Raw genomic sequence first — 19,408 nt, forward strand, 5'->3', positions numbered from 1 at the left:
CGCGTTTTCATCCTCCTATAAATAGAGGGCTTCCTGCCCTCATTTAAATCATCCCAGAAAGAGAGAGTAAGAATACAAAGAGAGTTTTACACCAAGATAAATATTGTAGTCTTGAGTGTCCTCTTTAGTAGTTGTTCCTTTTACAAGAGAGAAGTGTTAATTGTTGTTTTCTCCTTGTATTTAAGAGCTGTGTACTCCATATTTTATAGTGAGATCCTTCTACCCCGTGGTTTTTCCCTTCTATCATTTAGAGGGGTTTCCACGTAAAATTCTCGTGTCTAATTTATATTCATTATTTTCATCATATCAAACTTTAGTTGTGGTGCTTCCTCCCCCTAACAGTGGTATTAGAGCCCTTGGTTATTCTGTCTATTTTATGCGAAGGTACTATCTGTGAATAGTAACTTTTCGTGAATAGTAAAATTTGGTGAATAGTACTATTCACGTGAATAGTAAATTCGGTGACGGTACAATTTGTCACGATTGTTCGCAAAAATATTCAGAAACGATCTAGAAGGGTGTGAAGCAAATAACAATGTCGAGTACAACAAAGTTTGACGTTGAAAAGTTCAATGGGACTAATTTCTCATTGTGGAAAATGAAAATAAAAGCGATATTGAGAAAAGACAATTGCTTAGCTGCAATTGAAGACAGGCCCACAGACTTTGTTGATGACAGCAAGTGGAACGACATAGACAGCAACGCAGTTGCTGATCTACACTTGGCACTGGCTGATCAAGTGTTGTCTAGTGTAGCGGAAAAGCGGACGGCGAAGGAAATATGGGATACTCTTACGGGGTTGTATGAGGCCAAGTCTTTGCATAATAAAATCTTCTTAAAAAGAAGATTGTATACTCTATGAATGGCAGAGTCCATGTCAGTTACTGAACATATCAATACTTTGAATACTCTGTTTTCGCAACTTACAACAATGGGTTGCAAAATAGAGTGGACTGAACGTGCAGAGCTTCTACTTCAAAGTCTGCCTGACTCGTATGATCAACTCATCATCAACCTGACGAACAATACAGACAGTCTAGTTTTCGATGAAATTGCAGCTGCTGTCTTGGAAGAAGAAAATTGGCGCAAAAATAAGGAAGACAGACAAGCAAGTTCGCAACAAGCTGAAGCTTTGATGATGGTGAGAGGAAGACCAACGGAACGTGGCCCCAGTGGGAGTCACAATCATGGCAGATCTCAATCAAGAAGTAAGAAGAATATCAAGTGCTACAACTGTGGCAAGAAAGGGCACTTCAAGAAAGATTGTCGGTTCAAGAAGAAGAGTGAACACCCTGAGCCATCAAATGCTCAAGGGAATGTTGCATGTACCTCGGATGATGGCGATATTTTATGCAGTGAGGCAATATCAAATAATGAAGGCAGAAAACGTTTTGCTGATGTCTGGATCATGGACACAGGAGCAACATGGCACATGACTTCCAGGAGAGAATGGTTCCATCAATATAATCCTATCTCAGGAGGATCTGTGTTCATGGGAAACGATCATGCTTTGGATGTTATTGGTATTGAGTCCATCAAAATAAAAATGTATGATGGCACGGTTCGCACCATCCAGGAGGTACGACATGTAAAAGACTTGAAGAAGAATCTATTGTCTTTAGGACAACTAGATGATAATGGATGTTCGTATAAGACTCATGGTGGAGTCATGAGAATATCCAAAGGAGCGCTTGTAGTGATGAAAGCAGAAAAACTTGCTGCAAATCTATATGTGCTTAAAGGTGAAACACACCAAGAAGGAGAAACATCAACCGCGTCAGCAAGTTCATTTGAAGAATCAACGATGATGTGGCATCGTAAACTTGGCCATATGTCGGAACGAGGTTTGAAGATTCTTGCTGAGCAAAAACTTCTTCCAGGGCTCAAAAAGGTTTCACTTCCCTTTTGTGAGCATTGTGTTACCAGTAAGCAAAATAGACTGAAGTTTAGCAGTTCCTCTGCTAAAAGCAAAGAAATACTAGATCTGGTTCACTCTGATGTCTGGCAAGCACCGGTGGAGTCTCTAGGAGGAGCGAAATATTTCGTGTCATTTATCGACAATTACTCCAGGAGAAGTTGGGTGTATCCAATCAAGAGGAAGGCAGATGTTTTTTCAGTTTTCAAAGAATTCAAAGCGCGGGTGGAACTTGAATCTGAGAAAAAGATCAAGTGTTTGAGGACAGATAATGGAGGAGAATACACTGGTGATGAATTTAATAACTTCTGTAAATAAGAAGGTATTAAACGGCAGTTCACGGTGGCATATACTCCACAACAAAATGGAGTAGCAGAGCGGATGAACAGAACCTTGTTGGAACGGACAAGAGCTATGTTGGCAAATGCAGGGTTGGAAAAACCATTCTGGGCAGAAGCAGTCAAAACCGCCTGTTATGTGATCAATCGGTCACCATCAACCGCAATTGATCTGAAAACGCCAATGGAGATGTGGACAGGAAAACCAGCTGATTATTCTCGCTTACATATATTCGGAAGTCCTGCTTATGTTATGTACAACACCCAAGAAAAATCGAAGTTGGATCCAAAATCCAGGGAATGCATTTTCTTAGGGTATGCTGATGGAGTCAAGGGGTATCGCTTGTGGGATCCCACAGGCCGCAAGATGGTAATCAGCAGGGATGTTGTATTTGTTGAAAACAAGATACAAGCAAAAGAAGGTAGCACTTCAAAAGAAAAATCAGAGACTACTACAGTTGAAGTTGAAGAAATAGAAGAAGTTCCAGTTTCTTCTGAAGCAGCACCAGAGCACGAAGAACAAGAGCAAGCTGAGATCGAAACTCCAGAAGTTCGACGGTCAACTAGGGAGAGAAGAGAACCAGTTTGGCACTCAGATTATTCTATGGAGAGTAATATTGCATACTGTCTATTAACAGAAGATGGAGAGCCTTCAACCTTTCAAGAAGCTATGAAAGGCCAAGAATCATCTCTGTGGGTGGCAGCAATGCAAGAAGAAATTGAAGCTCTTCATAAAAATAAAACATGGGATCTTGTTCAATTACCACAAGGAAGGAAGGCCATTGGAAACAAATGGGTCTACAAGATCAAACGCAATGGTAATAATCAAGTGGAGAGGTATCGTGCAAGATTGGTGGTGAAAGGATTCGCTCAGAAAGAAGGTATAGACTTCAATGAGATATTTTCTCCGGTGGTTCGACTCACAACAATTCGAGTGGTCCTGGCGATGTGTACTACATTTGACTTGTACTTGGAGCAGTTAGATGTCAAAACTGCATTTCTTCATGAAGAGCTTGAAGAAGAAATTTATATGCTTCAACCAGAAGGTTTTAAAGAACAGGAAAAAGAGAACTTGGTTTGCAGGTTGAACAAATCTCTATATGGTCTCAAACAGGCGCCGAGATGTTGGTATAAGAGATTTGATTCCTTCATTATAAGCCTTGGATACAACAGACATAGTTCAGATCCTTGTGTTTATTACAAGAGATTTGTTGATGAAGATTTTGTTATTTTGCTGTTGTATGTTGACGACATGTTGGTAGCAGGCCCCAACAAAGATCGTCTCACAAATTTAAAGGCACAGTTGGCTAGGGAGTTTGAAATGAAGGACTTGGGACCAGCAAACAAGATTCTAGGGATGCAAATTCACCGAGACAGAAATAATAGGAAGATTTGGCTTTCTCAAAAGAACTACTTGAAGAAAATCTTGAGACGTTTCAAGATGCAAGACTGTAAGTCAATTTCTACCCCACTTCCTATTAATTTCAAGTTATCCTCAAGTATGTGTCCTAGTAATGAAGCAGAGAGGATGGAGATGTCTAGAGTACCGTATACATCAGCAGTGGGAAGTTTAATGTTCGCCATGGTATGTACAAGACCTGACATTGCACAAGCAGTGGGAGTGGTTAGTCGGTACATGGCTAATCCTGGAAGAGAGCATTGGAATACTGTTAAGAGGATCCTGAGATACATCAAGGGTACCTCAGATGTTACAATGTGTTATGGAGGATCAGACTTTACTGTTAAAGGTTATGTTGATTCAGATTATGCAGGTGATCTTGATAAAAGCAAGTCCACCACAGGTTATGTGTTTACTCTTGCTGGAGGAGCTGTAAGCTGGGTTTCAAAACTGCAGTCTATCGTGGCTACATCTACGACGGAAGCAGAATATGTAGCAGCTACATAAGCTAGCAAAGAGGCAATATGGATGCAGATGTTATTGGAGGAGCTCGGGCACAAATAAGAGAAGATTGCTCTATTTTGTGACAGTCAGAGCGCTTTGCATCTTGCAAAGAATCCGGCATTTCATTCAAGGACAAAACACATACGAGTTCAGTATCACTTTGTTCGTGAGAAGGTGGAAGAAGGCAGTGTGGATATTCAGAAAATTCACACTAATGACAACCTGGCAGATATGTTTACGAAGCCGATCAACAGTAACAAGTTCATATGGTGTCGATCTTCTATTGGCCTAGCAGAAACGTAACATTGCAGTAGTTGGGTAGAAAGGATGGTGTGAAGACTTAATTGATTCTCAATTAAATCTTCAAGTGGGAGAATGAAAGTCAATAAAAGTTGCTGCAAAAGAGAGTCAAGAATGGCTGCCAATCTGCTGCAAAAGGGAGTCAAGAATGGCTGCCAATCTGCAATGAAAAATGTATACACGTTTTCAGCAATTAAGTCTTCAAAGGCTGCTGGCTTCTTTGACAAACGCGTAGAAAATTAACGCGTAAATTTTCTACGCGTTTTCATCCTCCTATAAATAGAGGGCTTCCTGCCCTCATTTAAATCATCCCAGAAAGAGAGAGTAAGAATACAAAGAGAGTTTTACACCAAGATAAATATTGTAGTCTTGAGTGTCCTCTTTAGTAGTTGTTCCTTTTACAAGAGAGAAGTGTTAATTGTTGTTTTCTCCTTGTATTTAAGAGCTGTGTACTCCATATTTTATAGTGAGATCCTTCTACCCCGTGGTTTTTCCCTTCTATCATTTAGAGGGGTTTCCACGTAAAATTCTCGTGTCTAATTTATATTCATTATTTTCATCATATCAAACTTTAGTTGTGGTGCTTCCTCCCCCTAACAGTGGTATTAGAGCCCTTGGTTATTCTGTCTATTTTATGCGAAGGTACTATCTGTGAATAGTAACTTTTCGTGAATAGTAAAATTTGGTGAATAGTACTATTCACGTGAATAGTAAATTCGGTGACGGTACAATTTGTCACGATTGTTCGCAAAAATATTCAGAAACGATCTAGAAGGGTGTGAAGCAAATAACAATGTCGAGTACAACAAAGTTTGACGTTGAAAAGTTCAATGGGACTAATTTCTCATTGTGGAAAATGAAAATAAAAGCGATATTGAGAAAAGACAATTGCTTAGCTGCAATTGAAGACAGGCCCACAGACTTTGTTGATGACAGCAAGTGGAACGACATAGACAGCAACGCAGTTGCTGATCTACACTTGGCACTGGCTGATCAAGTGTTGTCTAGTGTAGCGGAAAAGCGGACGGCGAAGGAAATATGGGATACTCTTACGGGGTTGTATGAGGCCAAGTCTTTGCATAATAAAATCTTCTTAAAAAGAAGATTGTATACTCTATGAATGGCAGAGTCCATGTCAGTTACTGAACATATCAATACTTTGAATACTCTGTTTTCGCAACTTACAACAATGGGTTGCAAAATAGAGTGGACTGAACGTGCAGAGCTTCTACTTCAAAGTCTGCCTGACTCGTATGATCAACTCATCATCAACCTGACGAACAATACAGACAGTCTAGTTTTCGATGAAATTGCAGCTGCTGTCTTGGAAGAAGAAAATTGGCGCAAAAATAAGGAAGACAGACAAGCAAGTTCGCAACAAGCTGAAGCTTTGATGATGGTGAGAGGAAGACCAACGGAACGTGGCCCCAGTGGGAGTCACAATCATGGCAGATCTCAATCAAGAAGTAAGAAGAATATCAAGTGCTACAACTGTGGCAAGAAAGGGCACTTCAAGAAAGATTGTCGGTTCAAGAAGAAGAGTGAACACCCTGAGCCATCAAATGCTCAAGGGAATGTTGCATGTACCTCGGATGATGGCGATATTTTATGCAGTGAGGCAATATCAAATAATGAAGGCAGAAAACGTTTTGCTGATGTCTGGATCATGGACACAGGAGCAACATGGCACATGACTTCCAGGAGAGAATGGTTCCATCAATATAATCCTATCTCAGGAGGATCTGTGTTCATGGGAAACGATCATGCTTTGGATGTTATTGGTATTGAGTCCATCAAAATAAAAATGTATGATGGCACGGTTCGCACCATCCAGGAGGTACGACATGTAAAAGACTTGAAGAAGAATCTATTGTCTTTAGGACAACTAGATGATAATGGATGTTCGTATAAGACTCATGGTGGAGTCATGAGAATATCCAAAGGAGCGCTTGTAGTGATGAAAGCAGAAAAACTTGCTGCAAATCTATATGTGCTTAAAGGTGAAACACACCAAGAAGGAGAAACATCAACCGCGTCAGCAAGTTCATTTGAAGAATCAACGATGATGTGGCATCGTAAACTTGGCCATATGTCGGAACGAGGTTTGAAGATTCTTGCTGAGCAAAAACTTCTTCCAGGGCTCAAAAAGGTTTCACTTCCCTTTTGTGAGCATTGTGTTACCAGTAAGCAAAATAGACTGAAGTTTAGCAGTTCCTCTGCTAAAAGCAAAGAAATACTAGATCTGGTTCACTCTGATGTCTGGCAAGCACCGGTGGAGTCTCTAGGAGGAGCGAAATATTTCGTGTCATTTATCGACAATTACTCCAGGAGAAGTTGGGTGTATCCAATCAAGAGGAAGGCAGATGTTTTTTCAGTTTTCAAAGAATTCAAAGCGCGGGTGGAACTTGAATCTGAGAAAAAGATCAAGTGTTTGAGGACAGATAATGGAGGAGAATACACTGGTGATGAATTTAATAACTTCTGTAAATAAGAAGGTATTAAACGGCAGTTCACGGTGGCATATACTCCACAACAAAATGGAGTAGCAGAGCGGATGAACAGAACCTTGTTGGAACGGACAAGAGCTATGTTGGCAAATGCAGGGTTGGAAAAACCATTCTGGGCAGAAGCAGTCAAAACCGCCTGTTATGTGATCAATCGGTCACCATCAACCGCAATTGATCTGAAAACGCCAATGGAGATGTGGACAGGAAAACCAGCTGATTATTCTCGCTTACATATATTCGGAAGTCCTGCTTATGTTATGTACAACACCCAAGAAAAATCGAAGTTGGATCCAAAATCCAGGGAATGCATTTTCTTAGGGTATGCTGATGGAGTCAAGGGGTATCGCTTGTGGGATCCCACAGGCCGCAAGATGGTAATCAGCAGGGATGTTGTATTTGTTGAAAACAAGATACAAGCAAAAGAAGGTAGCACTTCAAAAGAAAAATCAGAGACTACTACAGTTGAAGTTGAAGAAATAGAAGAAGTTCCAGTTTCTTCTGAAGCAGCACCAGAGCACGAAGAACAAGAGCAAGCTGAGATCGAAACTCCAGAAGTTCGACGGTCAACTAGGGAGAGAAGAGAACCAGTTTGACACTCAGATTATTCTATGGAGAGTAATATTGCATACTGTCTATTAACAGAAGATGGAGAGCCTTCAACCTTTCAAGAAGCTATGAAAGGCCAAGAATCATCTCTGTGGGTGGCAGCAATGCAAGAAGAAATTGAAGCTCTTCATAAAAATAAAACATGGGATCTTGTTCAATTACCACAAGGAAGGAAGGCCATTGGAAACAAATGGGTCTACAAGATCAAACGCAATGGTAATAATCAAGTGGAGAGGTATCGTGCAAGATTGGTGGTGAAAGGATTCGCTCAGAAAGAAGGTATAGACTTCAATGAGATATTTTCTCCGGTGGTTCGACTCACAACAATTCGAGTGGTCCTGGCGATGTGTACTACATTTGACTTGTACTTGGAGCAGTTAGATGTCAAAACTGCATTTCTTCATGAAGAGCTTGAAGAAGAAATTTATATGCTTCAACCAGAAGGTTTTAAAGAACAGGAAAAAGAGAACTTGGTTTGCAGGTTGAACAAATCTCTATATGGTCTCAAACAGGCGCCGAGATGTTGGTATAAGAGATTTGATTCCTTCATTATAAGCCTTGGATACAACAGACATAGTTCAGATCCTTGTGTTTATTACAAGAGATTTGTTGATGAAGATTTTGTTATTTTGCTGTTGTATGTTGACGACATGTTGGTAGCAGGCCCCAACAAAGATCGTCTCACAAATTTAAAGGCACAGTTGGCTAGGGAGTTTGAAATGAAGGACTTGGGACCAGCAAACAAGATTCTAGGGATGCAAATTCACCGAGACAGAAATAATAGGAAGATTTGGCTTTCTCAAAAGAACTACTTGAAGAAAATCTTGAGACGTTTCAAGATGCAAGACTGTAAGTCAATTTCTACCCCACTTCCTATTAATTTCAAGTTATCCTCAAGTATGTGTCCTAGTAATGAAGCAGAGAGGATGGAGATGTCTAGAGTACCGTATACATCAGCAGTGGGAAGTTTAATGTTCGCCATGGTATGTACAAGACCTGACATTGCACAAGCAGTGGGAGTGGTTAGTCGGTACATGGCTAATCCTGGAAGAGAGCATTGGAATACTGTTAAGAGGATCCTGAGATACATCAAGGGTACCTCAGATGTTACAATGTGTTATGGAGGATCAGACTTTACTGTTAAAGGTTATGTTGATTCAGATTATGCAGGTGATCTTGATAAAAGCAAGTCCACCACAGGTTATGTGTTTACTCTTGCTGGAGGAGCTGTAAGCTGGGTTTCAAAACTGCAGTCTATCGTGGCTACATCTACGACGGAAGCAGAATATGTAGCAGCTACATAAGCTAGCAAAGAGGCAATATGGATGCAGATGTTATTGGAGGAGCTCGGGCACAAATAAGAGAAGATTGCTCTATTTTGTGACAGTCAGAGCGCTTTGCATCTTGCAAAGAATCCGGCATTTCATTCAAGGACAAAACACATACGAGTTCAGTATCACTTTGTTCGTGAGAAGGTGGAAGAAGGCAGTGTGGATATTCAGAAAATTCACACTAATGACAACCTGGCAGATATGTTTACGAAGCCGATCAACAGTAACAAGTTCATATGGTGTCGATCTTCTATTGGCCTAGCAGAAACGTAACATTGCAGTAGTTGGGTAGAAAGGATGGTGTGAAGACTTAATTGATTCTCAATTAAATCTTCAAGTGGGAGAATGAAAGTCAATAAAAGTTGCTGCAAAAGAGAGTCAAGAATGGCTGCCAATCTGCTGCAAAAGGGAGTCAAGAATGGCTGCCAATCTGCAATGAAAAATGTATACACGTTTTCAGCAATTAAGTCTTCAAAGGCTGCTGGCTTCTTTGACAAACGCGTAGAAAATTAACGCGTAAATTTTCTACGCGTTTTCATCCTCCTATAAATAGAGGGCTTCCTGCCCTCATTTAAATCATCCCAGAAAGAGAGAGTAAGAATACAAAGAGAGTTTTACACCAAGATAAATATTGTAGTCTTGAGTGTCCTCTTTAGTAGTTGTTCCTTTTACAAGAGAGAAGTGTTAATTGTTGTTTTCTCCTTGTATTTAAGAGCTGTGTACTCCATATTTTATAGTGAGATCCTTCTACCCCGTGGTTTTTCCCTTCTATCATTTAGAGGGGTTTCCACGTAAAATTCTCGTATCCAATTTATATTCATTATTTTTCATCATATCAAACTTTAGTTGTGGTGCTTCCTCCCCCTAACAAGAAGCATTAATGTAAAATGCTTACCATGGGTGGTATGAATATACTTTCATGAATTTTAAATGGAAAGTAACAATTGTGCATTCATTTACACGTTTTGATTTCTAATTCTTGTTTTGTATATTTATCCATAGGAGGTTTTAGTTACATACATGTCAAATGATGTAATCTAAGATTGCTTTTTGCAATAAATAAATAAATTATATGAAGCTTTACTTGCGCTAGCATGAGTCAAAATATATATATTCTTGTGTGGAAATTGTATTGTATTGATAAAAAAGAGAATAGTAAGGTAAGGTTTGTACATTCAATAGGAATTATATACAGAGATTCAAAAGTAGCAATTTCTTAACCCCGTTGTGACTTTAATAGAATTTTCTCTTATGTTAAGAGAATTCCACAGCTAATTTATATATCAAAAAAAAGTTATTTCGAACATATATAGTTAATTCAATTATCTATATAATGAATGCTTGAAAACAATGTTCATAAACTTTTTTGCAAATTTTGAACAGGAAGTCATGTCTAATAAGAATATTTATTACGTATTCAATTAAAATAACTGTAATTCAATATCTCAATAAAATATAGTGATAAATTTAAGAGATTGTCTAGTAGAAATTTTTTATAAAGAGAGCTTTATTGAGTTAAAGTTGGGAAGCACTATGATTGTCTATTAGTAAGATTTAAGAAACTTTTTTTTTTTTGGAGTTATGACTCATGATTCAAGAAAACTTAAAAAGTAGCCGTATAAATGAATGCCAATTTGAAAAGAAAAAAAAACCGACAATAATTTCCTGACATATCCCTAATTTCTAGGGTAATGCCACCAATTAATTTGGTTTTCATATCCAACTTTAAACTCATAATTATTACTAATTAAAATCTAATGACAAGTTTATGTTAAAGGTAAACTATCATAGTGCCTTAACCAGAACCGGGGTCAGATATTTGGTAAAGTGTGTTCAAATTTTCTTTTCAGTTGTATTAAGGAAACACAAAATTAAATATACATTGATAATAATTAGTATTTAACTTTTGTACATTACATAATTTTTCAATGAAAGATGGGTAAACTATCATCGAAATATTTGTGTACATAAGTCAAAAAGCCACATACACTTAGGGGGTCAATTGAATATTTGTCGTCAAAAGATTAAATTAATACATAGGTCAAAAGTTATTTATTTATGAATATTAAATCATCAATATCCTCAACGAAATTTTTAATTTTGCGATGATTATGGACTCTTCACTCTCAAAAGGAGACTAAATGAGTCTCTACATGATTTTTTTTTTTAAATGAAACAATCCTGCACTTCATACAAGAATGGAAAGATATTATATGTTAGAAGATACCATAGTTCAAAAAAGATTTAAGAGTGTGTTTAGTACACAAGAAAATATATTTTAGAAAATATTTTTCAATTTTTTCATGTTTGATTGATCAAATTTTTCAGAAAATATTTTTTTTTGGAAAATAAGTTTCTTAAAATTGAGGAAAATGACTTTCGTAGTAAAAGTTCAACAATTTGACTTATATTTGTCACAACAATTTTTGCTTAATTACATACACTACTAGAAACAGATATTTTTATCTTCGATCATATCATATTTTGAGAACATTTAGTTAAGATTTACTTAATCGAAAATATTTTTCTTTACCTACCGAACACATCCTAAGAGTAAAACTAACCTGAAGAAGATTAGTGTAATAATTTGATTGTGTTACCATACTTTAAATATGTGAGAGCCCACAAGATAAAAGAAAGTGAAATAGGTCCACTACTTTAAAACAAACAATAGAGATCCTCCTCAATGTGTCTTTCTTCCTTTATATTTTGTGTATATATATGGTTGTACAATTCAATTTAGGGAACTCAAGTTAAAATTAACTCTTTAACTAATTCTCCTTCCTAGGATTTTTTTTTTCCAGCCAAAACACAAATACTATAAACACAAATATAGTCCAAGTTGTTTCAACAATATTTGGCAATATGCACCTTCATTGTGTAGCACCAAAACCAGAAAATGGTGGCACAGAATTGATGGAAGCTTCGACGAAATCGTCGAAGCAATATGACATGTCCTGTCTGGTTTTGCCTGTCCAGAACAAGTCACAACAGTCTTTTTCACAAAGGGCCATGTACCCTATAACTTTGAAGGTCTAATTTTTTTACTTGTTGCTTACATGTGCTTGAAGGGGCAACTGAATCCTTTTATCGGAAAATTATACTATATAAATAGAGTAAAAGAAGTTTTCTTCAATCCCCTTACTAGAATTTATGATTATGCGCTTATCATTATTCTTCAATGGTTTAATGTTATGTTGCTCGACCTTTCAAAAATGTTGTCGCACCAGTATTGGATCCTTAAAAAATATGTGGCTTTTGGAGGATCCCGGCACATACCCTGGTGTATATTTGAAGAGTCTGAGCAACATAGGGTCATTGTAATCTTTGTTCGTGTACAACAACATACGTAATGTAATTCCACAAATTGAGTCTGGGGAGGGTAGTGTGTACGCAGACCTTACCGTTACATCGTAGAGATAGAGAGGTTGTTTCCGATATAATCTTTTCTTATGTCTTCATTTTAAATGTGCAGTTTGAAGAGATTGTTTACAAGATTAGTCAAGAAACCAAAGGAATGTATTGTGGAGGATCATCAAGTACAAAAGAAAAGACTATACTAAATGGAGTAACAGGTAGTGTAAGTCCAGGAGAGATGCTAGCAATGTTAGGTCCATCAGGTAGTGGCAAAACTACCCTCCTAACAGCACTAGGAGGGCGTCTTTCGGGCAAATTATCTGGTAAAATTACATACAACAGCCAGCCATTCTCAGGTTCAATCAAACGTAGAACCGGATTCGTGACACAAGATGATGTCCTATATCCTCATCTTACAGTAATAGAAACATTTCTATTCACAGCTCTGTTGAGGCTTCCACAAAATCTCAGTAGGGACGAAAAAGTAAGACAAGTAGAGCATGTTATTGCAGAACTTGGATTAAACAAATGTAGAAACAGTATGATTGGAGGTCCATTGTTTAGAGGGATATCAGGTGGAGAAAAAAAAAGAGTTAGTATAGGTCAAGAAATGCTAATCAACCCGAGTTTACTACTTCTTGATGAGCCAACTTCAGGATTGGATTCAACAACAGCACTCATGATCCTTAACACAGTTAAACAACTAGCAAGTAGTGGTCATACTGTGATCACAACGATCCATCAACCGTCTAGTAGACTTTATTATATGTTTGATAAGGTTGTGTTGCTCTCTGAGGGATGTCCTATCTACTATGGCCCTGCATCAACTGCCTTGGAATACTTCTCCTCTATTGGTTTTTCCATATCCCTCACTATCAATCCAGCTGATCTCTTGCTCGATCTCGCCAATGGTAATACTCTGTCCGTCAAGGTTACAACAGATTTTTTATGGTCTATTATGGCCTAATAGACATAAAGTCAGATTAGTTACTAGGATTAATGATAAGTAATATTAATTATGAATTGAACAGTTAGAAATGTTTGAATAAATAGTTGGTGAGTGAAATAGTTTTTTTGGGTATAGAGGGACTTGAACCCTCACGACTATTTGGTCAAATACTTACGGACAAACTCTTATGTTCCTTTCATTACAGTATTTTTGGCATCTTAAAATCTATCATTGGTATTTCAGGAATTGGACCGGATACCAAGAATGCCATCGAGCAAGGTGATAGTACAGAACAGGAAAAGAAGTTGGTGAGAGAAGCTATCATCTCCGCGTATGAAAAGAACATTTCGACAAGGTTGAAAGCTGAAGTATGCAGTTTAGATAACAGTAACTACAGTTGCACAAAGGATGTTTCGACAAGTAAGCAACTTCAAACTGTTGTCAAATCTTTCATCACCTTTATTAAGTGGCTAAGAATAGCTTTCGTGGGGTCTATCGATGCAGGAAATGGTGTGAAATTAGAGCAATGGTGCACAAGTTGGATGCATCAATTCAAAGTACTACTTATGAGAGGGTTAAGGGAACGAAGATACGAGACATTCAACAAGCTTAGGATCTTCCAAGTTATAAGTGTAGCATTTCTTGCAGGACTATTATGGTGGCATACTCCAACATCCCACATTGAAGATCGAGTAAGAAATTATATGTTCACCTATGTCATATTCCACGTACGATAACAAATAATTTCCTATAATTTTTATGCTAGGTTGGTCAAGTAAACAGAGCTAATTTCTTACAATCTCAACAATGAGGCCTTGTTACATGTTACAATGTCCTTATAATAATAATGAAATTTGATTTCCTGTTTTGCAGATTGCAATGTTGTTCTTTTTCACGGTATTTTGGGGCTTCTATCCACTCTACAATGCAGTTTTCACATTTCCACAAGAAAGAAGAATGCTCATCAAAGAGAGATCATCAGGAATGTATCGTCTCTCATCGTACTTTCTAGCCAAAACTGTGGGAGATTTGCCTTTAGAACTAGCATTACCAACAGCATTTACGTTCATCCTTTACTGGATGGGAGGGCTAAAACCCAATCCAACTACCTTCATCCTATCTCTCCTAGTAGTCCTCTACAACGTCCTCGTTTCCCAAAGTCTCGGGCTAGCTTTTGGTGCCTTACTAATGGATGTTAAACAAGCCACTACTTTAGCATCAGTCACAACATTGGTATTTCTAATTGCTGGAGGATACTACATTCAACAAATTCCCCCGTTCATCTTGTGGTTAAAATATTTGAGTTACAGCTACTATAGTTACAAGTTGCTTCTAGGGGTTCAATACAATGACAATGACTACTATGAATGTTCAAAAGGAGTCTATTGCCAAGTTGCAAATTTACCTGCCATTGAATCAGTAGGCTTAAACAATACGTGGATCGATGTCTCGGTCATGGCTGTGATGTTGATAGGCTACAGAGTTGTGGCTTATCTAGCACTCACTCGTGTACGATGATTGATTCGATGAAGAAGATTATAGGAGCAAAGTTGAAAGAGTTCAATTTTCTGCAACAGAGGAAGTAAGAATTGTTAGATTTAGATTTTGATCATGTAACACAAAACACCACTCTGGCAATATTTTTGCATACAGTTAACTTTAACATTTTTGCATACCGTTAACTTTGGAAAATTGAAATGCTTTGGAGAATAAACCTTTGCCACTTTAGAGTATATTGAATATGCATCACTTTTAAGATGTATTTTCTCTTTTACTTGGTTTGATACACTTGAGTCGAGGATCTTTCGGAGACAGTCTCTCTATCTCCACGAGCCTGTGTACACTCTAACCTCCTCAGACTCCATTTAGTGGGATTTCACTGGGTATGTTGTTGTTGTTATCACTTTAAGATGAAACATTTAAGTGATTTATACATTATAGTGATATTTAAATAGTGTGAACTTGTTGTAATGCTTGAAATTTGAAGAAGTCATCAAAAGGCAAATTTGTTCATTCTGTAAGCAGACAATAATAGATTTTGCATAATGCATAATGGTTGACCGTCTAAGAAACTTCAAAATATTCAATAATAAGAGAGTACAAATAGTGAAAGGAGAATGTTTCAATCATCATGATATAAATAAATAAATAATATAGGTAGCCATGTAAGAAAGGATACTATATTTACTTGAAAATTACTTCATTTCTCTATTACAAAGAACCTTACGTGATATAAGGTAAAAAGTTATTATATTTTCTACCAAAAAATTTCTTTCCAAATTTACCAATACATGATATATATATATTTAAAAAATTGTGCCCCAAGCCATTGCTTTAGTGGTCTTGTGGTCAAGTTGACTCTAAATTAAGATAGAAAATACAAACACCTAATAATTCAAATATGAAACTCGCAAAAATATAACACTTCAGATGTCTTTTTCACCATTATCTCTATAATATACATATACTATATATAAACCTATACATAACATATACAACCGAAATGCATACTTCGAGCGTTCAACCATAATGATAAACTAGATGACCGAAAGGTACATTTACGTAAGTTTTCCAAAAAATAACCGGGAGCCCAATTATAGTTTGAGTGACCCGACCCAAAGAGCCTTCTTCCCACTATCAGCCCAACAGGTCAAGGTTTTTTCCCCAAAACACAGTAAAAACCCCCCCCAAAAAAGTAGAATTCCACCAGTAAACTACGACTTCGCCATTCCCTCGAACCAAAAACCTCGAGTTTCACCATTTCTCCATTGTAGCTCTAGGGTTTTGCAGAATCCAAGGAAAACAAATGGCATCATCTTCTAGGGTTTTCGGAAACTATTGCCGAACTCTAATGGCTGCTGCTAAGACCTCCGCCGCAAAGACACCTCCGTCCACCGCAACCGCAACCGCAACCGCAACGGAGACTGGAAAAGGTCGTTATAAAGGCATACTGAAGCCGCTACCGATTTCACCTGCTTTACAAAAATTTGTCGGTACTTCTGAAATCTCACGTACTGGTGCTGTTAAGAAAATCTGGGATTACATCAAAACCAATAATCTTCAGGTCCACTTTTCCATTTCCCTCTTTTATGTTACTTATGATGGAGGATAAACCTTTGCATGTTGATAGTGTTGCATCTGTGGAATATCCTCTTTTGTAGAAGATGTTAAGATATACTATGAAATTGTTAATTTTGAAGCTTGTTATTTAAGGATTCGAGGTGTGAAAATAGTCTCTTTGCAAAAATGAGGTTTTTTGCTTGAACTATGTCAAATTTGAGCTGAGTCAAGTATGGGTACCTGATGTTTGCATCAGCTATATCAACAAAATGAATGTCGTAAAATTCAAATGTTAGGATAGATATATAGTCCTAGTACATTAGATGATAAAATAAAAGAAGTTATTTAAGATGGTTTACCATGACCTATGCAGACATCCAAATGCACAGGTTTGTAGGTGTGACCGTATGGTGATTGAAAATGCTAAAAGTGATGTGTATAGTTAACATGGCATGGAAAGACATTGCGTTTTATTTTAATGAAATGATTTTCACAACGATGATATGTGTAATATCTTTGTATATGGTGGGGTTTGTGGTCTGATGGAAAATAGCAGTGACTGCTCCTAGAACGGCAGCTGCAATTAACAATCAGTCTGTTGTCTGGTCCTTTGACTAGTTTTTTTCGTTATAAGATAGTTGAACCTATTTGCTCATAGATGAAATTTTAATTTTCTTGTAAAGTCTAGTTGTTTCTGCGTGATTAGGAGGTCTTACAAATGATTTGAAAATGTGCACTGGATTAAAGGATATTGTTATTTTCCTATCTAGTAGACTGGCTGTTAATGGAACAAAAGACCCTGTCAGAGTAGACTACAAGAGGGTGAGGGATCCGAAGGGCTCTTGACATTTTGGCATTGAGGTTCTAAAATCTCTGTAAGGAGTTAGGCTACTGATGGACATGTGATATCAAATGATCAATTCTCCCCTCTCTGTTATTTTACTTTCTGTCCTACGAGACTTCCTGAAAGCTGCACATAAACTTAGAGTTGAGCTTATTTTGGCTGGTCATTATAGCTCTTGCATGATGAGTGGCTGGTCCAGAATAGAAATTAACACGCTACATTATAATGAATAAAATGGTTGGTAGGTTTTCGTCTTCTGCTATTTCAAATGTATGATAATTTGACAAGTATAGGCATTGCGGCATTTTATATGAAGAAGTAGGATGCTCATGGCTTGGGGCCCTGGAATACTATGATGTCTGATTTGGTTGCCATGTGCTGAATAATACATGACCTTTTATCCTCAAGCTCTGTCAAAACTTTGTATTACCAGCTGGGGCATCCTTTATAAGGCCAAGCTGGAAATAATTGCTGATATATTAAACCAGCAGTTCAAGCATGCTTAACAACCTATGCCAGTATTCAGACTTAAAAGTATAAGTTCATTGTGGATATATTTATGAGATTTTTCTTAAAGTGTATTTGATGGAAAAGCAAAACACAATGTAGCCAAGGATGATTCTCTATGTTGCCCATTTGCATACCCTCCTACTATTTTTCTATGTTAATTTTCTTGTAAAAGATGCTTTTTCTTGTTAGTTCATTTGTTTGAGATACAATTAGCTGTAAAGAACAGCTACAATTTTTAGGGCAGAGTTTTGTGCGCTTGTTCATATTGAAATTTGGTTTTGTTTCATCAAAATACAGTAATGTAGTTACAAGTGACTGAACAACAATCACCAACACTTGGGGTTTTAGGAAATGCTGTTATTTCTGCAGAATATTGCACTATGGCTTTCAAGATGGTAATTTGTAATCATTTGACATTCCTTCTACTGGTAGTTTGAGGCATACATTCAATGTGTGAGTTGTTATAACGAGATGATTGTCATTGATTTCATCAAAATATCACAATTACTGATTTTTTAGTTTCATATCGGGTTGAGGACAATCCACATCCTTCTGATATTTGATAAAAAAAGTTTTCTTTAATTAATAGTTGTTATCTGATCTAAGTCGACACATGTTTAATCCACTTGAACAAATATGTGAAGTAGGTCATATACAATATACATCCTTTAGTTTTTTCTGACAAGTAAAATTCACGATCTGCAGAACCCTGCAAACAAGAAGGAGATAAATTGTGATGACAAGTTGAAGACGATATTTGCTGGCAAGGACAAGGTTGGGTTTCTAGAGATTGCAAAGCTGATATCCAGTCATTTTCAAAAGGCTTCTTAAGTTTCCAATTTGCAGTTCCTCTAAACATTAGCGGTTTTTCTTGGTACTGAACATTGTAGTTCGTAACTTCTCCATTTTGTGTGGGTACCGGACACCGGGTGGGAAACCAAAAAAAAAAATCTTACTCCATTTTGTATCCCTCCACTCTGGTTGTTAGTTGTGGTGCATAGATCTGGAATTGGAAGCTTGCTCTGTTTTATGCCTGCTATGGTCTACCATCCCCAGTCGCATTTCCTGTTTCTCACTCTTTGAAAGTTGAATCAAGATGCACTGTTACCATTGCCAAAAAACAAAGTTGAAGCAGGATTCAATTGTCCTAAGAATTATTAAGTTTCTTACAATTTGTGCCTTGCTGTATTTTCGACTGAGACGGATTTAATCAAGTGACATGAACAGTTCATATAGCTGATTTCTAACTTTCTCGGGGTTGATACGTGGTAATAGTTGTAGTTGTTCCTTATTATATTACTAGGTTCTTGGATTTTTGCGTTAGATCAACTACATTATCAGTTCAACTCCCTGTCCTATTTGGTTATTTACTAAAACCCTCCATTGGAGAGGAGGGATGAATTGTTAGTGTTGACGATGTAGAAGATATAATCGGAGGACATGTATTTAGGTTCCATTTGTATACTGTCGCCGAAGCTTGTTGGCATTTCAATTGGTCTCTGAAAAATCGACGATGCTTAGCTAAATATCACCATCTTCACATATATTTTACATACCCTCACATACAATTTGGCCTCTCATACAGTTTGGTCACTGTTGTGCACATACAGTTTGAAAACACATACATTGAATCCAATTCGCCGTATATATAGTTAATAAATTCACACATACATTCAATTTCGCTTTGAAAACACATATATACATGTACAGTTTGGCCACACATACAATTAGAATCAATATCCGTATAATTTCAATTAGGACCATTTTCATCATGTTTATACTTCTAAG

General features: G+C 37.3%; 2 protein-coding genes across 2 annotated transcripts; both read left to right on the forward strand.

The window, feature by feature from the left end:
* The first annotated feature begins 11,671 nt into the window (after positions 1–11,671).
* Positions 11,672–15,316, forward strand: LOC129888821 (ABC transporter G family member 14-like). The gene is made up of 5 exons (XM_055963853.1): positions 11,672–11,933; positions 12,376–13,168; positions 13,450–13,626; positions 13,711–13,898; positions 14,080–15,316. The coding sequence occupies exons 1-5, from the start codon at positions 11,766–11,768 to the stop codon at positions 14,722–14,724; spliced, it is 1,971 nt and encodes a 656-aa protein (XP_055819828.1). The 5' UTR covers positions 11,672–11,765; the 3' UTR covers positions 14,725–15,316.
* Positions 15,317–15,724: 408 nt separating this feature from the next.
* Positions 15,725–18,867, forward strand: LOC129888822 (protein TRI1-like). The gene is made up of 2 exons (XM_055963854.1): positions 15,725–16,270; positions 18,326–18,867. Exons 1-2 carry the CDS (start codon positions 16,013–16,015, stop codon positions 18,449–18,451), a joined length of 384 nt encoding a protein of 127 aa, XP_055819829.1. The 5' UTR covers positions 15,725–16,012; the 3' UTR covers positions 18,452–18,867.
* Positions 18,868–19,408: the final 541 nt, after the last annotated feature.

This window comes from Solanum dulcamara, chromosome 5, assembly GCF_947179165.1.
Source record: "Solanum dulcamara chromosome 5, daSolDulc1.2, whole genome shotgun sequence".
NCBI classification, from domain to species: domain Eukaryota; kingdom Viridiplantae; phylum Streptophyta; class Magnoliopsida; order Solanales; family Solanaceae; genus Solanum; species Solanum dulcamara.

Excerpts from the sequence above, each read along its gene's own strand:
- LOC129888821 (XM_055963853.1), top strand. The coding sequence starts at position 11,766 with ATGCACCTTCATTGTGTAGCACCAAAACCAGAAAATGGTGGCACAGAA. Across the intron at positions 11,934-12,375 it reads TGTACCCTATAACTTTGAAG|TTTGAAGAGATTGTTTACAA; the intron begins GTCTAATTTTTT and ends TTAAATGTGCAG. Across the intron at positions 13,169-13,449 it reads CTTGCTCGATCTCGCCAATG|GAATTGGACCGGATACCAAG; the intron begins GTAATACTCTGT and ends TTGGTATTTCAG.
- LOC129888822 (XM_055963854.1), top strand. The coding sequence starts at position 16,013 with ATGGCATCATCTTCTAGGGTTTTCGGAAACTATTGCCGAACTCTAATG. Across the intron at positions 16,271-18,325 it reads TCAAAACCAATAATCTTCAG|AACCCTGCAAACAAGAAGGA; the intron begins GTCCACTTTTCC and ends CACGATCTGCAG.